General features: G+C 39.2%; 1 protein-coding gene across 4 annotated transcripts in view; it reads right to left on the reverse strand.

The window, feature by feature from the left end:
- LOC310892135 (N-acetylated-alpha-linked acidic dipeptidase 2-like) overlaps positions 1-23,677 on the reverse strand; it is a 47,138-nt gene that overhangs the window by 9,102 nt on the left and 14,359 nt on the right. For all 4 annotated transcript variants that reach the window (XM_083819489.1, XM_083819488.1, XM_083819490.1 and 1 more), the window contains 12 exons: positions 22,210-22,303; positions 21,839-21,937; positions 19,647-19,732; positions 17,980-18,099; positions 17,463-17,545; positions 14,836-14,899; positions 12,152-12,219; positions 7,446-7,537; positions 5,983-6,073; positions 5,066-5,330; positions 1,735-1,816; positions 500-592 (listed from right to left, as the gene is read on the reverse strand). In XM_083819489.1, coding sequence (XP_083675615.1) covers positions 500-592; positions 1,735-1,816; positions 5,066-5,330; positions 5,983-6,073; positions 7,446-7,537; positions 12,152-12,219; positions 14,836-14,899; positions 17,463-17,545; positions 17,980-18,099; positions 19,647-19,732; positions 21,839-21,937; positions 22,210-22,303 — 1,237 coding nt within the window. The remainder of the gene's footprint in view (positions 1-499; positions 593-1,734; positions 1,817-5,065; positions 5,331-5,982; positions 6,074-7,445; positions 7,538-12,151; positions 12,220-14,835; positions 14,900-17,462; positions 17,546-17,979; positions 18,100-19,646; positions 19,733-21,838; positions 21,938-22,209; positions 22,304-23,677) is intronic.

Genomic DNA, 23,677 nt, shown 5'->3' on the forward strand with positions numbered 1-23,677 from the left:
TGTGATCTCTGTGCTGTCTGTCCTGAGGGGAGAGGACACTCTATCCATTCTCTCTATCTCTCTTTACCTGACATCTATCTCTCTTTACCTGACCTTCACAACATACCTGTCCTTGCCTTCTTCCTTTTACTGTACTCCCTTCTTTCCTTTCTTTCCATACAGTTGTTTCTCCACTGAGTCATGACTTGGTACAGATTTACAAGAACAAGGTGTAACAGAAGTAGTGTCTATCACATACTCTCAAATAAAGTTCACAGAGTTATCAAGGCTAATAAAAATAGAGTGCCCGTGAGGGTGTTGCAGGCAAAAAGTTGTCCTTGGAGATACTCTCCTTGGAGTTGCAAAGTCACTGAATTATTCCTGAAACAGAATCTGTTGAGCTTTGTAGGGCCTCTACAGCAGTCCAACTGATCAGCCTGTGAGGTTGGGATTCATCTGCAAAACCACAGTGCTTTAGACAGTTAAAAAATTAGACAAGTTAAGAAACTTGTTGCCTTACCTGTAAAACTTCCTTCCTGGTAAGCCAAGAGGATCAATGAAAGCTCTTTCTATAAACATCAGCTGATCATTCATGATTCGCACTGCAAGTGGACTGCAGAAAATGTAGACAATGACATTTCACACAATAAGGAAACAGGACTGCTCGTTTTCATTCAAACACTTTTCCTCTTCTTTGTACAGAAAAAAAAAAAGTGACAAAGAATGTCTACATTTCACAAAAAGATGAGGTTTTGCAAATGGAAATAATACATGTTTTATTAATGCATTCAGATTTCTGTGTTAGACAACTCGATAGACACTTGTTTAGTATTGCACGGCACTAGGAGGATCCCACGTAACAGCAGGGACAGGAAGGTAGAGATTTAGGTCAAGATATCTAGATTTTGGTGTCCACCTCTAAACCAAGGGTCCAGACTTCTCTCTACAATATACATACATATATATATAAATAGAACAATGTTGTAAGGATGGGATTCAGTTGGCTAAACACAACTACCATGTACCATACACGGTACCAAGGAGCACCTGGCCTCCAACCACTGCACCCAAAGGGCATGGGAGTCCCATAGGGCCCACAGGTTCAAATGCACCATGTGGGTGTCTTAAATACTCTGGAGCATTGCCCTGTCTCAAGGCATGCTGAAAGTACAAACATTTGTGTCACCTACAGCACTGAAGCTTAGGTGTCTAAATACAGAGCTCAATCAGACTTAAATTTCCACTGCTACCCGCTTTTCCATTTACTACAATAATTGTAATGACTAGCTGATATTTATAAGCTCTACAGACGATACTATTCATCACTGAAAGCAGAATTAATCTTGGCAGATACTGCGTGTCTCAGAGTTCAAGGGCTCTGGTCCATGCTAATCAGACAGGCTCCTTGTGTAGTCACTGGAAAGAAAGAGCTGCCCTGGGTACCTGAGGCAGACGTGATTAATTGCCCCTTCAAAATACAAATTTCACTCCGTGAAATATAAAGGGAATCAGCACAAGTAATTATATCTTCAAGGTAACTAAAAACTGAGCGAGATGAATGCCACCCCAAGGAGTGACCAGACACACAGACTGCACTAGGAGCAAACCCCAAACTGACACAGGCTTCAGATGGTTTTCATTTTTAACTTTCTCTACCCAAAGGCTGATGGAGGGCTTCAGGAACACCCCTGGACAAAGAAAGGAAAGACCACGGGTGAGATTTTGCTAAGATGGGATAGATTTTTCCAGACTTACTCCTTCTTGTCAACTTTTTCAAGTCTCCTGTGAAATTCAGCAGCAGCCTCTGAGAAGTTCACCACAGCAGAAAAAAGAGGATCTAGAGAAGGAAAGACTTTTTTGAACAACTTCAGAGGATCCACAGAGCCCAATATACCTTTCAGCTGCCCAGGGGGAGCAAAACTACATTTGTTTTTCTGTTACACTTGCGTTATTTTGCTTTTACACCTGCATTAGTTTTCTTGTCTCTCCTAGAAGTTCAGTTTTTCAGTCTCCACTAGTTTCCCCGGTGCAGACTTTAGGAGCTGCACTCCCAGCAGTAACAGACAAGGACAGTGTGGAACTACGCCAGCAACAGAGCAGAGTGCTGGATAAGGCCTTCCCAAGCCCACATCTTGTCTCTGCCTGCCAAGGAGAAGACGCTGGCATTGCAAATGGAAAACTCTGCTGTTCCCCTTTTAACACCAGGATGTACTGCAGAGTTTAGGTTAAAAAAAAAAAAAAAAAAAAGCCTTACAGATCAAAATACCAGCTCTTCCAGCTGGCTGTGCAAAGGCAGCTGGATTTTCCTCTTGGAACATAATTTCCTATTCATATCATAAGAGAAGAGCGTGCTATTGAATAGTATTGAGGAAAACATTAAAAAAAAAAAAAGTCACAGTGGTGCACAGCCAGAGATGGGTAGGGTAAAGTAACCAAGCCCCATGCTTGCTGAGGTGCACCCCACGAAGTGTCTCTGCCACGACGCTGTGCCATCCCGTGCTGCTGCTCGGTCCCCCAGGATTTTGCCTGTTACACCTCGCTCCGGGCTGTAAGTCCTGTTGCTTTCTCCTGCTCTGCCCCTTAGCAGCATGTCTGAGCCACGTGGGATAGCTTGGCCTCAGAAGCAGCTACAGATACCTTCTCCTAACGTCTCTAACGACGTCAGCTGCGATGATTTTCCTCTGGAAGGGTCAATTTGATACAGACCTGGGAAGAAGTATCGACTTCTGCAGCTAATTTTCGTGGAACAAAAGGAAGGTGGATGGTTTGAGGAGGAGAACTTCTGGCCTTAGCACAACTCATTACATAGCTTCACAACTTGCACATTTTGCCCACAAGTTTCAGGAAACTTTAGCTAAAGCAGAGTATCCTCCCTTTGCACAAGAACATGGATTAGGTCATCTCCTAAACCCCGTCCCCCGTGGGGAACAAGGCCCTGCTGTGCTGGTAAACTCATCACGCTGTTTTAGAAATCACATAGGCTTTCTGTTCCCACGACTCCTGTTGAAAGCTGCTCTGCAGTCTCATCTGCTTTCCATTTCCAGCAAACGTATTTATCCATCACCAGCCCACACTTGCTTGTTCTTGCATTAATATTTTTATTTAGTTTACATAATCAGAGGCACAGATTTTGCCTCTGCAACCTGTTTATGGACTGTGCTTGTCTGCAACTGCGTTTGCCCAGGGTAGTAGTTATCAGTTTGGCAGAGGACAGGGCTGACATCATGGCTGTATCGAGGCAACAGATTATATTTCAGAAGCAGTAGGAGGGGGTTTAAGAGAAAAAAGAAAGGTCATCTGAAAATATATAAGACAATTTGTGCTCATGTTCATGAACTATTCAGTGCTGCCACTTCTGGTTATTTTAAAAAATATTATCAATTTTATTTATTTTTCTTCCCCTGCAGACCTTAGCTCCTGATAGCATATTATTACAAGTAGTATTTCATGAAAAAAAAAATAAGGTTTCCAGTGTTCATTGTTGCAGAGGAGCAGCTGAAATATGAATACAAAGGCAAATAAAAAAACTTCCTCAATTGTTGTGAAGGACAACTACGTGATTTATTCAGGCTTAATTAACAGCTTTCTGACATTCAGTGCTGTCAATAGGCAATTCTATGAAAATGCTGAGTGAAATGAATTTCAATTTGCAAAGTATCATAAAAGCTATCTATTCATTGTAATGCACTCTGGTGCAATAGATTATACAAAAAAATAAAAATCATAGTTTCTTTTTGAAGAAATAAATCAAAACTGATCAGGCATCAGAGAAGAGACATGAAAATAATGAAAAGACTGGAAAATAAACCTTGTAAAAAAAAATGGCCAAAATGCCACGTCTATAAAGTTACTAAGGAGAGAGTTAAGTGATAGGAAAAAAAAAAGACAAAAAAAAAAAGATTGCTTCTAAGAATAAAAGTATATATATCAATTGGAAATTAATTTGGGCAAGTTCTAATCTGAAATGAGAAGGAAACACAAGCAAGGAAAATAAATTATTTAACAGAAAATTTGGTAGTTGTTCTAATAGTGCAAAAAGAAAGTCCAATCTTGATGTTTCCCCAGATGATATGCTACAGTTAACACAAGAATGTATTGAAATAAATCTCTTATATGATATCTCAGACCAGACAATCCATCACAGAGGGCTTCCTCTGTCCCAAGAAGCCTTTTTACAAAAAGAAAAAAAAAAAAAAAAAGTATGCCTTTTCAAAATACTCAAGAACTTTCCACCTAAACCATTACAAGATTTAAATGTCATTTTAGTTTTCCCCAAGTGAGGATTTGATTTGAATTACTTCACATGTTTCAGACAACCCAAACGAGTACTGCATCTTTGAAAAGCCAGTTTATGTCTCTAACCCATGGGTCCATCAGATACCAGGTGGATTAGGACTGACTGAAAATCCTCCATTGTACAGAAACACTAGGGGTGAACAAGGCAAGGAGAAAGAAGAAAGAGACACAGAGGAAAAAAAAAAAATTGATTGTGGAAACTATCCTAGTTTGTGATCCAGAGTACTCTGCCTCTTCCGTTCCATTTTATATCCCTCATCACAATGTTTTCAAGTGCTCAGTAAATGTATTTATGCAGAAGTTGGAGAGGGCTTCTGTTGCCTAAATGTGGTACCAGGCACTGACACAGATGGTAAGCAGGTTTCCCAAGATTAAGCCTCTGGCTGAGGAGGAAAGGACACCTGCATCTCCCAGGTTTCAGACAGTTGCTCCAAACATTTAACCTGTCCTCTTCTTTTAAGCAAGAGAATATAATCTGGTCCTGGCTGAGAAGCAGGTCAATACTATTTCTTTGTTCTGCGTTTGATTGTGGTTCATGACTGCTCGTGAGCAGTGTAATAAAGAACATAATTAATAACATGCATGAAAATTATTTTAACTCTCTCATCTAACCAATAATGTGATAATACTGTGTTAGGTTTAGAAAGATTTTTTTAGAGGAACTTTCTTTATTATGATGGCAGAATTGAAACAGAAAAGGAATTCAGTTTCAGAGAGAGAACAGATATATCATGTCTCTGCATAATTCTAATTAATGCACTCAATAAATTCTGCTGTGGCTATTACTCACCAAATGACACTTTGTAAGTTTTCAGCTGTTCTTCATGTTTCTTGGCCAGTTTATAAATTCTATTGCTATATCCTTTTAAGGCTTCTCCATAATCTCTACAGTCGAATGGAATGATCTGGGAATCTGCAAGTTCATAAACCAGTTTGCCTCGTAACTTGGCAATTGTTAGCTGTTTCTTGAAGGTGGGGTCATAAAATTTTTCCACTAACTCAAAGGTCTCATACACAGTGTGATAAACAGGATAATTGCTGAATTTGTCTGCTTTCTGAAAAAGAGCAAGCAGATTTGTCAGTGCCATGTATTCTAACTGCAGTTAACGGTTTTATTGATGGTACGATATTTTGCACAGCATCCAAATCAAAAAAGCTATTTCCTACAAAACACAATTTGCTATCCTTCCCATTTTTGTGTGTTCATCTTAGGAAAATGAAACAACCTGAATCCATGGACTGTCACACACGATTAAGTGAGCAGGCTTCCTTCTCTCCATCTACACAGACCTGACTTCAGTTCCCTTGTACAGAGTGCCTCCACTGAAAGTGAAATCAGCCTGCAGTTCTGGATCGCAGAAATCCTCAGTCATGGATCCTTTTTATGTTGCATGGCTTTCCAAACAATATCAAGGAGGATGTGTATATTAAGGGGACTTCTAATAGTATGATGGAGTGAAATACACACCCCCAAACAGATTCTATAAATATCCTTTTGAGTACTTGACAGCCTATAAAATAAACATATCACTGTAATGTTTTATTCTCCAAGCTAATAGGTTTCTTATTTAATTAAAAAATGGCACTGATGTACAAATGAGACAAAAAAAAATGTTGAAGCTTTTTTTTTACTAATTATGAATAAATGCTTTTAAAAGATGACCGGTCAGCCCTATTGAACTCCTTCAAGCAATCTGCATGGCTTACCCTATTCTTGGTGTAACGCACTCTGCCCGATGCAATTCCCAGTCGCTGGAAGTAAGCTTCGAAATCACTGCCTGATCCCAGTTTGTTTATTCTATACGTAGAAAAGACAACATGTCATAGAGGGAGTACTTATTTTATAATATTATGGTAACTTATGCAAAATGTAGATTTTCAAAGAAATGGAGGTCAAGGCTTCTGAAGGGCACACCAGGGACACTAGTAAGATCAGAGAGTAGACGAGCAGCAAGCTTAATTACTGTAACTGGTTTTATTCCAACACACTAATCCGGTATCCAATATTACTAGGAGAGTCGTTTAAAGGTAGCAACTCTGATTATGACACTGGCCACATTAGGAAAAAAATGTACATACTATACACAAGAGCTGTAGATTTGCATCAGATAAGCCTCTGCAATCTTAAAATATTAAACATCTATTTCCAAACTAATAAGAATTGGGAGGCAATCTATGTAAAGACAGATGTGTTTATATACTTAGCATATTCCACAGTACAAAGACTGGTAAACAATTTCCACAGCAGAAGATTAGCATTTATTACTTACAAGTAAATATTGCCATCTGCTGGGTAGGTGTGGCAAGACAGAGGAAAAGAAAAATAAAAACAGTAATATAAATCTGAAATATTCTCAGTATTTTCAAATATTTATTTGAGTTTTATATTAAGTTTTAGGGTTAAATGTCTAGCCAGAAGAATAATTGGCATTTCTCAGATTAAAAAAAAAAAGAAAAAGAAAAAGAATCCAGCTAAAGCCCTCCTGTTTCACTGATACATTTCTCAAGAAACTATTTGTTTCAGCTGAGAAGGATTAGATTTAGTGGCTTTTTCAAAAGGAAGAAATCTTAGTGAGTCTAATGAATCTAGAAGATCATATTGCCAAGGGTCATACATCCAGAACATTTGGGTCAAATCACACAAGGGGACAGTTCTACTCACCTTATGGGAGTGTAAGGTTTAACCCTGCCAGTCACAGGCTTAGACAATGTTTTGAAGTTTTAATACCTTCAAATACAGATTTTTAATGTACATCCATTATATAAATTAAAAAATAATTATCATAAGAGCTTTTTAACTACTGCTCTAGGCAGTTTTTTTCAACAGAGCATTTGCTTAGCCTAACAATCTTATATTATCTCATCTGGTAGGGTGACTAAACTATACTTTAAATTCTTTCCCTGCCCTGCACTTCCATGATTGCTCTTCTATTCATAAGAAGCATTTAAAGAGTGTGAGGTTTCATCTTGCAGTGGGTATAGATCATCATTTAAAAAAAAGGTCATACAATTTTATTTGATTTTAAAATCAAATATTGTTGGAGACACCATGTACTAAAAAGTTTTGTATTGCTGTCATCAATAGCAATACATCTTCAAGAATTCTGTAGAGGAACCATGCTATGATATGATTAAAATATTGGGAAAATAAAAACAGATTAACAACTTACCTGGGATAACTATTATTTTCAGGTGCAGGGTCTTTCTCAAGCCAACTCTGATAGAGAGACTTCTTTTCATAACCCTCATCAGGGCTTGAAATCTGAAGACAAAAAGTTTATAATCTCACTGGAAGTATCTCTAACTGAAATCAGTATCAAAGGAGACATTTACAGCTATCTGCATTGTTCTTAATCAATAGTGTTGCTGTATGCAATGAAGTACACATCATTTATTTACATTTCTTCTATACAGTTATGGATCCCAACTGTAAAGAGCATCTGACAGGCACTTGGACCCTATCACAGACAGTACAGCAAGGTAAAAGATGAAGGATACTAGCTTGAACCCATCAGTTTTTCGAAGAAATTGGAAGAATACTTGGGATTTCTAGGATTTCTTACCACTTTATTATAGCCCTGTGTATGCACATGCACAGGTGCACGTAATAGCACAATGCAGCTGCTCCAGCAGCAATCCTTTCAGCAGGCAAGGGGAGAAGAGAGCCCTAAGCCATCACAAGTTTGCTTCACACAGCAACAATATTCTCTCGACAGGTTACGCCTGAAATTTGCCTGCTCTTTGGTATAGGATTTACGCTAGAAGGAAGGGTCGTAACCAGTCATTAACTATATTACAGCAGTGTCAGGGGAATTAAACCAAGACTGGAGCCCTGTTGTGCAAGACATCGTGTGTACAAATGCAGGTCCCACCCCTACCTTAAAAAAATGGAAAGCTGTGTAATCATGAAGGGAAAGGTAAATACTAGTACAGCCATAATACAGCTGGGAAAACTATGAAGCAGTAGGATGTCAATTGACCAAAGCTGTTAGAAAATCTGTGGCAGAGTTACACATAAATAAAAAGTCTGGCCCAGTAGTCTCCAGCTACACTTATCAATCTTTGTTAGTTATGGCTAAAGCCAGCATGGTCCTTTAAATATAAGATTGGCTATCATGTGCAGAGGATTGGGATTTTTTTTTTTTTCAAAATACAAAGCATAAATGTGCATGGTTAGATACATAGTTCCACAGTATTGTTGAGTCTTAAATTCGGCACTGAAAAATATACGGACTCCAAATTGAAAATCCTAGGAATTCTGACCTCTGGGGTTATGGCAACAACTAGCAGAAAAAAAAAATAACAACTTTGTGAAGCAACCATTTGACTGCTGTAATTTTCAGGGCACTTTGGTCAAGTTCTAGGGCTAAATTGAAAATGGCATATTAATAAGAGCAAGCTGAACTCTGACATATGTGAGTAACAATACTCCATGCTCTGGCAGAGATGTTATTCTGACAACTGTGGTCACGTCAAAACCATTCAGCCCAACTTAGACGCAAATCTAGAATCAGCACAAGCTCACTGCTACCTCAAGGGCGACATGGCGTTCTTTAAATATAAATGCAAAGTAAAAAGTGATGAAGAGAACAGGGGAATTGGAGTTGGACTATTGCAGATGTTGGCTGGTGAGAAACAATTTCAGAGATCTAGCAGTACTTCTGGGCCAAAAGAGATTGCCAACTGCTAAACATCCCATCTGTATGCTAAGGACTACACTTAAATGCAGAACTCCTTGAAAGATGACACTTCATCTGTACACTACGTTTTTTGGTGAGAAGTGGCTCACAAAAAATAAAAATAAAAATAAAAAATGGGATGAGCAAAGAGCTCTTGGGGTGTATGTCAAAGATTTTGGTCTAAGAACACACACCCAACATCCAAGTTTGGATGTTGGACTCTTCCATGTGAACAGAAATAACTTTCTTTCAGACATGCATAATCACCCACATCTGCACTAATGTTCTTTCACTTACTGGGCTTTCTGAATGAAATCCAACCCCATGCAAAAGTCTGAAGCAAAGCACAGGGAACATTTCAGTCCCGTTTCCAAGAATTAACTAGGACTCCTAAGGTACACAGGACTTCTGACTATGGCTATTCAATAAACTAGCTACCAGCATATGCAAAGACTTTATGGATTGAGGCTCTGATGTGTCCATCTAGCCTCCCAATCTCTTCCAAAAACAGCCCTGCAGTCTGAATATCAAAACTAAGAAAATAATAATTTTGCCTGAATTCTTCTAGCCATTACAGAATTTAGTTGTTGTTGTTTTTTGTTTGTTTATTATTAATTATTATTATTATTATTATTTGTTCTTGTTGTTTTAAGATTATTGGAAAAGACACAGCTTAGCAGAGGTATAGATCTTAGTTATCTTTATAGTAAGCTACCTAAATACAAGCAGATCCCTCTGCAAAATAAAGCTTCCATGTTGCTTTAGTTTCTCCCCCTTTTGCTAATTCAATTCACTGGAATTTTTAAAGCTCCAGAGAATAAAGATGTTTGAACACTTACACTAATTTTATTCTGTGATGCGAGAATCAGCGAACCAAGGAAAAGATATAACGTATTTCTACAGTGTCTCTCAGTCATCTGTATACATGTTTTTATGCCACCAGAAATGATGGCAGAGGTAGAAGCAGTCTTTCAACAAATGCCCCTTAGTATCCCTGACTTCTCTCACAGAGTCCATCAGACCACCTTTTTCCTTGGGAAAATTTCAACAACCTCTATTAATGATCTTACAGGAAAGTTCAAAAGGGTGTGAGAGAAAGGTTTCACAACCGGTGAGGTATGGTTCGCTGGAGGTCACTTGTGACACATCAACACTGGTAAATTAAAGATGGTTTGGAAATTTAAAATTTAAAATTTTCCTCCAGAAAAAAATATGGCAAGGAGTATCTTAAATTTATTTGCCAAAACAATGAAAAAAAATAGTCTAAAGAAAGAAAGGATTACAAATGAGATTCTTTGGACAGAGACAATATGATAGAAGAAAACTGCACAAAGTGATTGAATGTGTACGGAAGGCAGAGGACAGTAGAGAATCAGAATGCTGTTGCAGAATTCTGCTCTGTGAAAGAAACAGAAAAGAAAAAAAAACTTTTTTTTTTGTCTATAAGAAACTAATAAGAAAAAGAAACAAATCTAAGATGTTCCAGCAGTAGCTTTAAGGAACTCAACCAACAGTCAGACTTCTCACTGACAGCTCTCTACCATAAACTCATCCACTTAACAGATGAAGCTATGAAGAATATGAATAAATAAAATGTACTTCTAGGAGCTTTTTAGCAAGGAAACAGCGTGGAATTATGAAGTAGTTGTCAGGTTTTCTGTTGCTTATATTACTCTTCTATTGTTAAATCTTAAATAACACTGAATAAGAAGATTTTCAAAAATGCCAGCCCTAAGAACTTCATATGGTATGTCAAAGGAAGTTTCCTACCCAAAGCCAGCAATAGTTGAATAGTTGACTTTAGATCAAAGAATGAGATGCTATTTTTACCCCAGAGCATATTTTGATTATTTTTTGCAGAAAAAAGAAAAAAAATAGATCCCTGGGTAAACAGGTTGCTGCACAGAGAAAGTAAATTATTCTGATGAGGACCCTGCAGCACTAGGAACATAGGAATTTGTATAGGTGAAACAGACTGCCCGTCAGTGTGCGAAGTGTGACAGCTGATGACTGAACAAGCACAGCTTCTTCCCCTGCAAGGAAGAAAGAGTACAATAAAAAGAGTTGCTAAGAAAATAAAATGTAGAAAATGGAAGAAAAACAAGGGAACAGCATAGATAAACCACCTCAGATTCACATGATGGCATTTCCAGTGTCAAAAGAAAATGTACTGCATCTGAAAATAACTCACAATGAATGCATCTTATGGGAAGGGATACTCATAGCTGGAGCCATCCTACCAAGTGAAGTTTCAGTGCAGATTTCTAGATTAGACCAAGTCACCTAGGTTCCCTTAATAGCAGGGGAAGAAGATTCTTAGAGGGTTCTGTATGCACAAGAGTAGACAACCACATTTGGGTAGATGAATCTCATCCTATTTCTACCCATTGCCTTTAAAGGGAGCCTATTTTCCTATTTTCCTTAAGTCAGACAGAGATGCCTTCACTTAATTGAGATGAGGATAGCGACAATGGCTCATGCTATGTGCCTCAGCTGGTTAACAACTTATACAGCCAATGAAATTTCATGCCTTAGTGGATCACAGTCCTTCAGCCTTATAATAATTCATGCTGAGAGGTGAAAGCAAAGGAGACGTACTACAAGGCCACTTGTAGTCAAGCAAATCCACACATCTGGCCTATTACAAAACCCACTCAATCCTTTCATATTTATCATTGTGTTTCAGGGTCTCAGTGAGAAATGGAGAAGAATCGGGTAGAACCAAGAAAAAATGGTAGCTTGCCAATGTGAAAAGTAATAGATTTTAGATTTGAATAGGTTGCACTTGAAATCAAAATGTAAAATGCAGTTTATTTCCTTGAATGCTTATTTTAGAGAATTGATTTTGCTCAAGTGTTTAATTATCTGGAATTTATTTATTTATTTTTGGACTTATCTATATAGAATTATAGAGAGAATCAGAATTATCTCTACATAATATTATCTTATTATATATTGCAAATAACATTCCACTTATATTAGTGATACATTTCAGCCTTCCTACAAATACTGAGGAACTGTGAGCCTGGACTATGTACCACTGAAGGGATGTTTGACTCTAATTTTGATAGGATCGAGATTCTTCCAGCATGGCTACAAGGTAAAAAGAATATTATTCAATAATCCAATTTTATCCAATAAACTTGCAATTTTACATTCTCAGAAAGTCACAAATAATAAACACTCTGATTCAGTACCTCTTTTGTTAGATTATACACCAGTCTGTAGAGAAGAGGGGTGCAGTCAACTCTTAATGTGTAGTTGCCTGAAAATGAAACACAGACATGGAAATCTTCCCCCGCATACCATCGGCATCGTCTTCCTAATGGATTAGTCCTGCAGCTCCTTCTTAGACAAACTTCTCCTTGACTCTAAGGCAAAGAATTTAGATCTTGCCTTAGAATATATACAGAAACAGACTATTTATTCGATCACCATGTAAAAGCTACTGCTCCTACACAACAGCATTGCATTGGTTATGGTACATACACAGTAATGTAATAAAGCCTTCCCATAGTTCTAGAATATGCCCGACTCTCCCTCATCTCCTACAAATCCTTGTCACTCACATGCTCCCCAAAACTTGTATTAAACAGAAGCAGTGGTAACATCCTAGAAAAAGAAGTAAAAAATAAGTCAGTGCATTCAGGAACTGACATTTCCCTTGCAAGATTTTTTAAGAAGCTTCTCAATGCAGCTGTTTCTTCTCTTACCATGAAGAGAACTTTTGCAATTTTTTTTTTTTTTAGATTGTATATGGAAAAAAAAAACACAAGTCATCTTCTGAGTAAGAGACTTGTAAGACTTCTGGCATTTTGTAATTCAGTATTAAACCTCACCCATACAGAAGGCAACAAAGCTGCAGAGTAGTGTCTTCATCTACTCTCTTCTGAACATCCCCTTCTACCACCATGCTGTAGCTTCTTCACTTTACACCCATGAAGTTTCAACATTCCCTGGGGGCTATTTTGAGCTAGGTATCTCCTCCCAAAGCTGTCTCAAAGAGCCCCATTGGAAATAAACTTTTGCCACTACTGAGGTAGGTAGGCTGTAAAGCAACCTTCTCTGTAGGCTACAGCCACCCAGCAGCAGCTGGGATGGACAATAGCAAAGGGGAGTGAGAAGGCTTCGACGCAATGAAAGACAAGCTGTCAGATAACACTGCTGCTGGGTTTTGACACTGCTTTAGGCCTTTTGGTCATCCTTTGCATGGTGTGCACTCACAACAGGACTCAACTGACAATTACAGAAAAGCCCACGTTGATGGAAAAAAATATTAGGTAAAAATAATGTTTCCAAAGAGAGCCTATATTTGAGAACTGAAAATTAGAGTCACAAAAATGCCTAAAAGGATGACCCACTATTCCTGTCTCGGGTGCTAAAGGACAATCAATAGAAATAATTTGCTGTTCAAAACATGGCACAAGAAGCACTGTAGTGTGATGATAAACAAAGTAATTCCAGAGTATATGGATGTTATGGCTCTACAGGGGATGCTCAGAGTGAAGTGAAAGAAGTCCAAGATACTTAAAACAGTCCACTGAAGATGGTGTTCTTTTTCTTTATGTATTTCTTTTCCAGTAGTTTTACTTTTGCATTTTCTTTAATGCATAAAACAAAAGGCATGTTTGAATAATTAAGATTTGGAAGAAAATTGTTAATGCAGCAGCATGTTGGCTGCAAATCAACCAAAAAAAAAAAAAAAAGTGTTATGATCCATGCTGAGAATATGAAGTAGTTGTAAAGCTATTATTTCATCCGTGAGATCTAGGCATGAAATTCTGCTCCACTTTTTACACAGCATGTAGGCTACATAATTGAAGGAACAGCTCTGCTCTCCTTATACCCCAACTCCAACCGAGCATTTAGAAACTGGGTTTGGCTTTTCTTTCCCTCCAATCCTTTTGTGACAGATAGAATTTTCAGCTGACAGGAATAAAACAAAATTTTAAATGTGCCTATTGATATCCATTTTATTCACACAGAGAAAGCCCAAATAAGTTGGGTTTAACATGGAAAGAGCAATGCCCTAAATAACAGAGGATATGGTGCAGAACAGCTTCACAGGACTCTACTGACTATTATTTCAGCATAGACAATAGCAAATGAAGCCCCTCTGTAATAAAGCTCAGAATAATTTAAGAGGGAAATTGTCCTGCTTATTCTGATTTAGGTCACCGTGCTGCCTCCAGTTTCCAAAGTCCAGTTTCTAAGCATCATTCCTGTATGCCAGATTCCTCTCAGAATCTGAAGGGCATAGTAAATTCAATAATGGGGGATCTCTTTCTTTTGAACCACTCTGGAGAGCTCATTTTTCTAGGACGGTGTTGCCATAATATGTAACTCCTTGCAGAGCCTTCCTGCTCATAGCAATGAACAAAGGTGACTACGCTGTCCCAAAGCAACAAAATGTTTTCCCACCCCCACAAATGTAAGCCCAAGGTCTTGACACTAATTGTCTTGAGACTGTAATAAATTATAGTGTCTCAAGATACTGTACTTCCACAGTAAACTGAGCTGGAGCTGCAAACAGAACAAGGAACAGTCTGTTATATATCAAAACTGTAATTGTATATTAAAGCTAAAGCAGTTAAGCACTTAAGCAGTTTTACAATTCAGGCTGCTCAATTCATTAGCACAGAACACTAAATTCTAGAGGAGGCATTCTGGCAGCCAACTGCAGCTCATGGTTGGAACCATTTGCAAGAAGAAAGCAACATGAAAATGTAAATTGTTCTCTCCACTTAATTCTGCATTTGGTACAGTTATGCTGAATGTCACCTCTATTTTGCATTTGCTAGCTCTGGACACAATAAATAACACACAATAACTATTAAAGTTGACATCCATAAAGTAAAGTGAGTTTAAAAATAGGACACACCTTCTATAGAAGAATCTGTGTTGATGTAAGCAACTGCCCGTTCTTGGAGGACTCTGGCATTTTCCTAGGGTTGTAGAAGTGCAATTATTACTTTTGATTTAGTGACATTTAGTCAAGATATTAAGTACATTGTTTTTTACCACCTTACCTTTAAGACCCATGTCAGGAGAAGTAGCACAATGTACTTTACTAATTATACTAGTATTTGAGGGTGGCTTAATGATCTGGGCATACAAAATTCACTCTTACATCTGGGACTCAATTTTTTCTGGGAACCACCCACAAAATGTACGTCTGTCTGCTGCATCACACGGGAGCAAGACAGGACAGGAAAAATAATGCAGAAGACATGAAACTGAGGGGAGTGACCCACCAGAGGGCCGTGCTGCCAGCCAGAAGAACCTCAGCAGGCTGGCAAGGTGGGCTGACAAGAGCCTCATGGCGTTCATCAAGGAGACGTGCAGGGTCCTGCCCCTGGGGAGGAACGGCCCCCGGCACCAGGACATGCTGGGGGCCACCCGGCTGGGCAGCAGCTCTCAGAAAAGGGCCTGGGGGTCCTGGTGGGCACCAGGCTGAACGTGAGCCAGCAACGGGCCCTTGCTGCTAAGCAGGTCGATGGTGTTCTGGGCTACATGAGGCAAACACGGCCAGTAGGCTGAGGGAGGTGATCCTGCCCCTCTGCTCAGCACCGGTGAGGCCGCACCTGGACTGCTGGCTCCAGTGCTGGGCCCACAGTTCCAGAGAGACCTGGGCATACTGGAGAGAGTCCAAGATCAACCACTTTTTGAATGTGCAAAATATGACTGTGAGCTGATCTAGGATTCCTCAATGCCTTTAATTCCCAGTTGTTCATGTCAGATTCCAGCACTGAACTCATTTTTAACACTGATAAACTGATAAACTGGGTATTGCTGTCATTTCTACACTCTTCCATTTCAAAAAGGGATGAATCAAAGCAATGAATTTGACTGTTTTGAGTCAACCAAACATTGCTTTCATGCTAAATATATACACACAGGCTTAATTTTTGCAAACTGGCTATTATGTTTGAAATTGATATTCTAATCACTAAGTGGTATTTTACTAAATCTTGGCTTTGTAATAGATATTCTAATTAGGTTAGTAACTGATATTTGATTCATTCCATTTATAACACAACTCATCATTTGTAAGTCATGTGAACTGCAAATTGGATTGGTAAGTGATAACTCCGAAATGCAATTGGTATCTTTAAAACAAGAAGTAGAGAAGATTCTGGAAACAAACAAACAAAAAAAAAAAAAAAGAAGGGAGGAAGTAAGCTTGGATATGCATACACATGGCCTTATATATGTGCAAAAGGTTATTTTGAAATGAAATTCTTTCATTTGTGAGCAATGGAGATCGTTTATGTAACAAAAGGATGTTGCCACAGTTGCAGAGTCTTTTTGTTACTTTACCATCACAGAAAACAGTAAACACAGTGGGTTAATTTTCCTCAAGATTTAGTAGGTGACAGATCTGGCAGCTACAGAAAACACAAATGTAAGCTGTGAGGAAAATCTCCAGAGAAACTAAAATCTAATTTTGGTGTCAAAGACGAGGAATGCATACCACCAAGATAAAGCAAGAAAACAATAATATAAAAACACTGAGGTTCAGATATGAATGGTGCTTATGGCTTTCTAATCTAGTACAGCTGTCATCACATGAAATGCAATAGATGATAGATTACCAGCTATTAAATTATTAAACAAGAAACACTGCAGAACAGAAGTAGCAATACAAGAACAAGTACAAAATAACTAATTTATTCATGACTTGCTCAAGAGAAACAGATCTTTTAAGTATCATGCTTTCATATTCTTCATAGTTAAAACAATTGTTCTTTTTTTTTTTCTTGACAGTATCTAAAAAATGAACAGTCAGATAGAGAATGGAATCACAAATAAAAGAGTAATATACACTATACTTTTGTCATCAGTGGAGCTCTGGTGACATAAAGTTTTAAAGCAAATCCTTTAAAATCCCTCAGTAAATGATTTTAAAGATTTAAACGATTTAAATAATTTTAAATTATGCTTTCTTTATCTAATGTCCCACTAACTGATAATAAGATGCAGGGAGTCAATTGCACCTGGAAGCTGAATGGTTTATGGGAGTGCAAATCCAAAGGAAGAGAAATCACAGCTTTGTTAACAGAAGAACGATGGAATCCCTTTGGTATTGGGAGCACAGTTCTGGTTTTCTCCTCCAATTGTGTCATTTTGATATGTAATTTTGTAGTTTACTGACACACATGCCAACAAATTAAAATAGAAGTATTTAAATATTTTCTCGTACTGATTTTTAAAACTCTAAGTTTTCTAAATACAGCCTTGTAAATAAAATTCTAACAAAAAAAAAAATGTTAAACCATTCAGTACCAATAAACTGATGTAGTTCAGCAGAACTGTATTTCTGTGAGAAGTTAGATAGGTAACTTGCATAAATATATGAGGGCCTTGCAGCACCTGAAGAGGAATCTGTTGTGCTCCAATTTTAATTTGAAGTTACTGATTGCAGTCTAGTGATAGACACCACTGGGCTCTGGACCTTCCTGCAACAGACGTCCAAGTTATGCTTTCTTCACACTATTCTTTATTTACCTCAGCCCATTCTGTGGAACCCAACAATCCAAATTCTTCTGCATCCCAACTGGCAAAAATAATAGTTCGCTTGGGTCTCCAACCTGCAATCACATAGTTAAACTTGAAAATTCAGCTCAAGTTAGAAAGTCTAGTAAAAGACCAACACAGTTAATTGAATCACTTTTAAAAATTAGCACTTAATTGATATAGCAGTAGAAAAAAAAATCCTCTCTAAACCCTTAGAGGAACATATTACTACAGAAGCATTTCTTCCTAATGCAAAATTTTCATTCTATACACCTAAAAGGTTAATCTTCTACTGATGAGAGACATGAGGGAATAAATTCAGCCAACTAAGATGCAATGATACACGTGCAATTCTTCAATGTATTTGCATGTTTCATAATGAGAACTACAACTTTCTGCAGAGGTGAAAAGTTAAATCAACACAACTGCTTCTGGGAACGTTCAGCATAGTCCCTCATTGTTGCTGTTTTCCATATCCATCGCTTTAAGGCTGCAATAAATAAGTTACCTTCCATCTTCATTTTACCAAAACTCCGAACAACCTCTTGAAGAACAGCTGCGCCTGTAGTTGGATCAATACCACCAAACACCCAGGAGTCTCTGTGACCTCCAAAAATAATATATCTATCTGGAAACAAGCACACAATCTCAATAATTACTTAAAAATACATTTAGATTATCTGTATTTCCATTGATTCTGCTAGTATTGTTTAACATTTTTGTCAGTGACACAGACAGTGGGCTCAAGCACATCCTCAGCAAGTTTGCTGATGACACCAAGCTGTGTGGCACGGTTGACACACCGGAGGGAAGGGATGCCATCCAGAGGGTCCTGGACAGGCCTGAGAGGTGGGCCTGTGCGAACCTCATGGAGTTCAACAAGGCCAAGTGCAAGGTCTTGTACCTGGGCCAGGGCAATCCTAAGCACAAACACAGGCTGGGTGGAGAATGGATTGCGAGCACCCCTGAGGAGAAGGACCTGGGGGTGCTTGTGGATGAGAAGATCGACATGAGCCAGCAATGTGTGCTTGCATCCCAGAAAGCCAACTGTATACTGGGCTGCATCAAAAGCAGCGTGGCCAGCAGGGTGAGTGAGTGGATTGTCCCCCTCTGCTCTGCTCTTGTGATTCCTCACCTGCAGCCCTGTTCAGCCATAGGGCCCCCTGCACGAGAAGGATACGGACCTGTGGGAGCAGGTCCAGAGGAGGGCCACAAGGATGATCAGAGGGCTGAAACATCTCCTCTGTGAAGACAGGCTGAGGGAGTTGGGGTTGCTCAGCCTGGAGAAGAGAAGGCTCCGGGGACACCTTACAGAGGTCTGCCTCTGTAAGAGGCCTACAGGGGGGTACAGGAAAGCTGGGGAGGGACTCTTTGTCAGGGGGTGCGGTGATAGGACAAGGGGGAATGGCTTTAAACTAAAAGAGAGTAGGTTTAGATTAGATATTTGGAAGAAATTCTTCACTCGGAGGGTGGTGAGGCCCTGGTACAGGTTGCCCGTAGAAGCTGTGGATGCCGCATCCCTGGAGGTGTTCAAGGCCAGGCTGGATGGGGCTTTGGGCAGCCTGGGCTGGTGGGAGGTGTCCCTGCCCATGGCAGGGGGGTGGAACTTGATGATCTTCAAAGTCCCTTCCAACCTCCCATCAATTCTGTGAGTCTATGATTGCATCCGTACTTGTGTCAAACAAATTAATTTTAATATCAGCATTAGAAATGTATTTTTAAGGTAATCTTCAGTCATTCACTTAGTCTATTGAAGGGTATATATGAAGACAAGAAATATTTTATATATATTTTTCCACTTAAAATTATTTCACGTGTATGTCCTGCTATGCAGTACTAACAATAGGATGTCAAGGTTTCAAATCATCATTAGTTTTCTGCACTTCACACTGTGTTAAGATTTCTAAGACAAAATGCATGAATGCTGTAATCCTATGGTAAAATGAAACATAAAATATTCTTTGACACCTATCATTCTAGCATTCCTATTGAAATATCTTCTTGGTAATGCTCATGAAAAAACATCTGATGGGAGGGACAGGACAAGCTATTAAGGATTTCTCAGATTCCAATATTATCTGTATATCTTTAAAACTTTGTTTCTTGCAACATGAGAACAATTCACCAAGCACAAAATAAAGAAGGAATTAAAATTCTCAAGCACTTGATGCTCACCTGGTTCCACTGCTCCTCTGAGGACACCGATGACATTGTAAATTCGTGTTATTTTACTGTTTGTATGAACATGCATTCTGACTTTCCTGAAATGAAAAACAGTGTGGAGTAACCATCTCTGACTGAGAAGACAATAAAAAGTCACAGCTTGTAAGCCAGAAAGTTTGTGCTTCTGTTTTGCTTTGCGTGTTCAGCATATCTGTCATGTTGTATCAGTGTCCTATTTTTTATTTCATGTTAAACTGTTGATAGAAAGTGGCTTTAAAGAAACCCTATTAAGCAGTCTAACCTCCAATGTTTCAAACATTTACAGAACTTATTGAATTGTTATTTATGGGAGTCAATTGGTCAATTGTAGAGAAGGAAACTGAAAAGCATATGCAGTAACTAAAAATGTTTTTACATTTTGACCAAATTGAAAACTGCAATTTTATAAAGAATACACCACGATTTTGTAGCACAGTTATGTGAATTGGTATAGAAGTTGGGGAGAGAGTCACTATAAATAGTTATGCATGAATAAATTGAAATTGCTGTTTAGGACAGCAGATCAAAGTGATCAGGTTTTGTCAAACAAACAAACAAAAAAAGGTCTCATGAAATGTTATAAAAAGGAAGGAAATTCAGGTATTAGAAGACCTAAAAATAATGCAATATTCAGCTTCTCTTAATCTGTATTAAAAACAAAGAATCAAACAATGCTTATTCTGGGTCTGGCAAAACTCCAAATGCTTCACATTTGAAGCTATCCTTTCAGCAGCAAATCTGCAGAGCTGTCAAAATCAAAATCTACTTCAGGACAGCTACTGGATTGTTGCCCAGAAAATAATTGACACCAGTGCCTTGAGCATGTATATACTTGCACACTTTTCATGTGCAAGCGACTGTCTACCTAGATTCAAAAGGCTCGTTTTGATATAGAGTTACTCTGATAGAGAAGTATATGCAGGATTAGCCTTTATTTATAAAAACTTGTCTCTATCAAGTTTGAAGATGTTAAAAGTGCTTTTCAAAAATATGTCCCATGTATATGTTTTGTTGATGAATCATATTGTTTCTTTTCTCACTGTTGGGTTTTATTGCTCTTGAAGACATTCAAAACAGCACCTTAATTATGTCAAATATGCCTTTTTCTCCCTACTTTATTCACTTTAAGCTGGTGTTAAAACACAGAAGAAAAGAGTAACAATCAATTAAGTTTTTTCAAAATCGTATATTAAGACACTCTCTTGTTCTGCAGGAGGTGGAGCAGTGATAATGATGCATAATTTTTACACACCATTTGCTCATTGTTATCCACCGGCCCTTGTGAAATAAAATTCTGTGCAAACTGAAACTACGGGATGTATTCCTATAGGAAAGTGGTCTTGATCTTAATCTGACATAGCTTATCAGTTATAAACCAAAAGGAATGCTGTGACAGCCCCTAACAGCCAGTCAAATCCTTGACAGCCAACTACAATTGTTACATGGCTCAGACTGCCTAAGAGCAACTCTTAGTGCTGAAAACCTTACCAGTTTTATTTTGTTAGAGCTGAAAAAAGGTAAAGAGCATACATATTATTGCTAATACAAGTGGTCAAAGTCCAGTTTCTCCCAAACAAGTTAGTAAGATATATGCGTTTTGTGCTCTTATGTCTTGTTATTGTTAAGGGCTTTCAACCAGGGGGCCTACCTGCTTTGGGAAACAGCTGATGGACTCCCACATCATTTCCATATTTCACAGCTTTAAGTTCAAAGAAATACTGTGAGGCTTCCAGTGGACAAGGGAAAAATTTAGGAGAGAACTACTGAATTGGTAGTACTTCCCTGTTGGACCTCTACATATTGGCTGTCCTATTTTCCCCTTGGTCATCAGAAACAGGAAAAAAAGAATAATAGATAGGTAGGCTGGATATGTACCCTCTGCATCTGTCTACCCATCTGTCTATCCGTAACTATAGCTTTGACCATTTATTTTCAAATTCTAATAGTTATCATTATAGTTATCATAGTTATAGTGGTGGTGCTCACCAAAAAGGAAGTTGATTTTTCCATGGCATGGGAGTTGGAACTAGATGAACATTAACGTCCCTTCCAACCCAAACCATTCTATGATTCTATGATAATATCTCTAGATGTATTGTTTCACAGTCTTTGTCTTGCTGACATTTTTTGCAATATTTTATAAATAGGTGAGTGTTGAAACAGACCTTGTTGAAGAGCTGTCTGCAAATCCTGGTCCTATGTTATAAGACACATTGAGACTTCCCTTCCAGCTGCTGTCTGGAGCTGCAGGTCCTCCCATTGCACTGTTAAGTGAAAGACAAGACAAACATACTTGACCAGTGGACTAAAAACAAAAATTCCCTTAACACTTACTGCAACTAAACCATGGCAGGTTTACAAAATTCTTAAAAACATCATGCCAGAAACAGATTGTTTTGAATTTTCCATGTTTTCTGAAGTACACACTACTGCAAAAGAACGAGTACAAGTAACAATACAGTTAGTATAAAAATGTTAATTGCACATTTGCGAATACTAAATTCTGAAGAGATGAAGAGGACTGATGTATACTCACCGTAGTAACACTTCTGCATCATGATATCCAATGGGATGAACTGGGATCTTTGGAATCCCTACACCTTCATTAACTTTGTATCGGAAAGTGTACTCTGAGAAACCAGAACAAAATGTCAAGATTACAGCATTCTTATCAGCTTCTGCCAAATATAGGTGCACAAATCCATGGGGCCTGATGAGATACATTCCAGGGTCCTAAGGGAACTGGTAGATGTAGTTGCTAAGCCACTGTCCATCATATTTCAGAAGTCGTGGCACTCCGATGAAGTTCCCACTGACTGGTAGAGGGGAAACATAACCCCCATTTTTAAAAAGGGAAAAAAGGAAGACCCGGGGAACTACAGGCCAGCCAGTCTCACCTCTATGCCTGCCAAGATCATGGAGCAGATCCTCCTGGAAACTCTCTGCTAATGCACATGAAATATAAGGAGGTCATTGGTGACAGCCAACATGGCTTGACAAAGGGAAGATCATGCCTTCTACTGTGGGGTTCTACTATGGGGTTACAGCACTGGTGGATAAAGGAAGAGCAACTGACATCATCTACCAGGATTTGTGCAAAGCATTTGACACTGTTCCCCATGATATCTTTCTCTCTAAATTGGAGAGACATTGATTTGATGGATGGACCACTTGGTGGTTAAGAAATCGGCTGGATGGTTGCATTCAAAGAGTTGTAGTCAACGGCTCCATGTCCAAGTGGAGATCAGTACCGAGTGGTGTTCCTCAGGGGTCGGTATTAGGACTGGCAGTATATAACATCTTTGTCAGTGACATGGACAGTGAAATGGAGTGCACCCTCAGCAAGTTTGCTGATGACACCAAGCTGTGTGGCACGGTTGACACACTGGAGGGAAGGGATGCCATCCAGAGGGTCCTGGACAGGCCTGAGAGGTGGGCCTGCGCAAACCTCATGGAGTTCAGCAAAGCCAAGTGCAAGGCCCTGCACCTGTCTCAGGGCACTCCCATGCCCAAATACAGGCTGGGTGGAGAAAGGATTGAGAGCAGCCCTGAGGAGAAGGACCTGGGGGTGCCGGTGGATGAGAAGCTCAACATGCGCTGTCAATATGCACTTGCATCCCAGAAAGCAAACTGTGTACTGGGCTGCATCAAAAGCAGCGTGGCCAGCAGGGTGAGGGAGTGGATTTTTCCCCTCTGTTCTGCTCTGTTCTTGTGAGACCCCACCTGGAGCCCTGCATTCAGCCATGGGGCCCCCTGCACGAGAAGGATATGGACCTGTTGGAGGAGGTCCAGAGGAGGGCCACAAGGATGATCAAGGGGCTGGAGCACCTCTCCTGTGAAGACAGGCTGAGGGAGTTGGGGTTGTTCAGCCTGGAGAAGAGAAGGCTCCAGGGAGACCTTACAGCGCCCTGCCAACCTGGTCTGGTGCGAGGTGCCCCTGCCCATGGCACGGGGGTTGGAACTGGATGATCTTCAAGGTCCCTTCCAATCCAAACCATTCTGTT

Source organism: Anser anser (genome assembly GCF_964211835.1).
Source record: "Anser anser genome assembly, chromosome: 1".
In the NCBI taxonomy this organism is placed as follows: Eukaryota; Metazoa; Chordata; class Aves; order Anseriformes; family Anatidae; genus Anser; species Anser anser.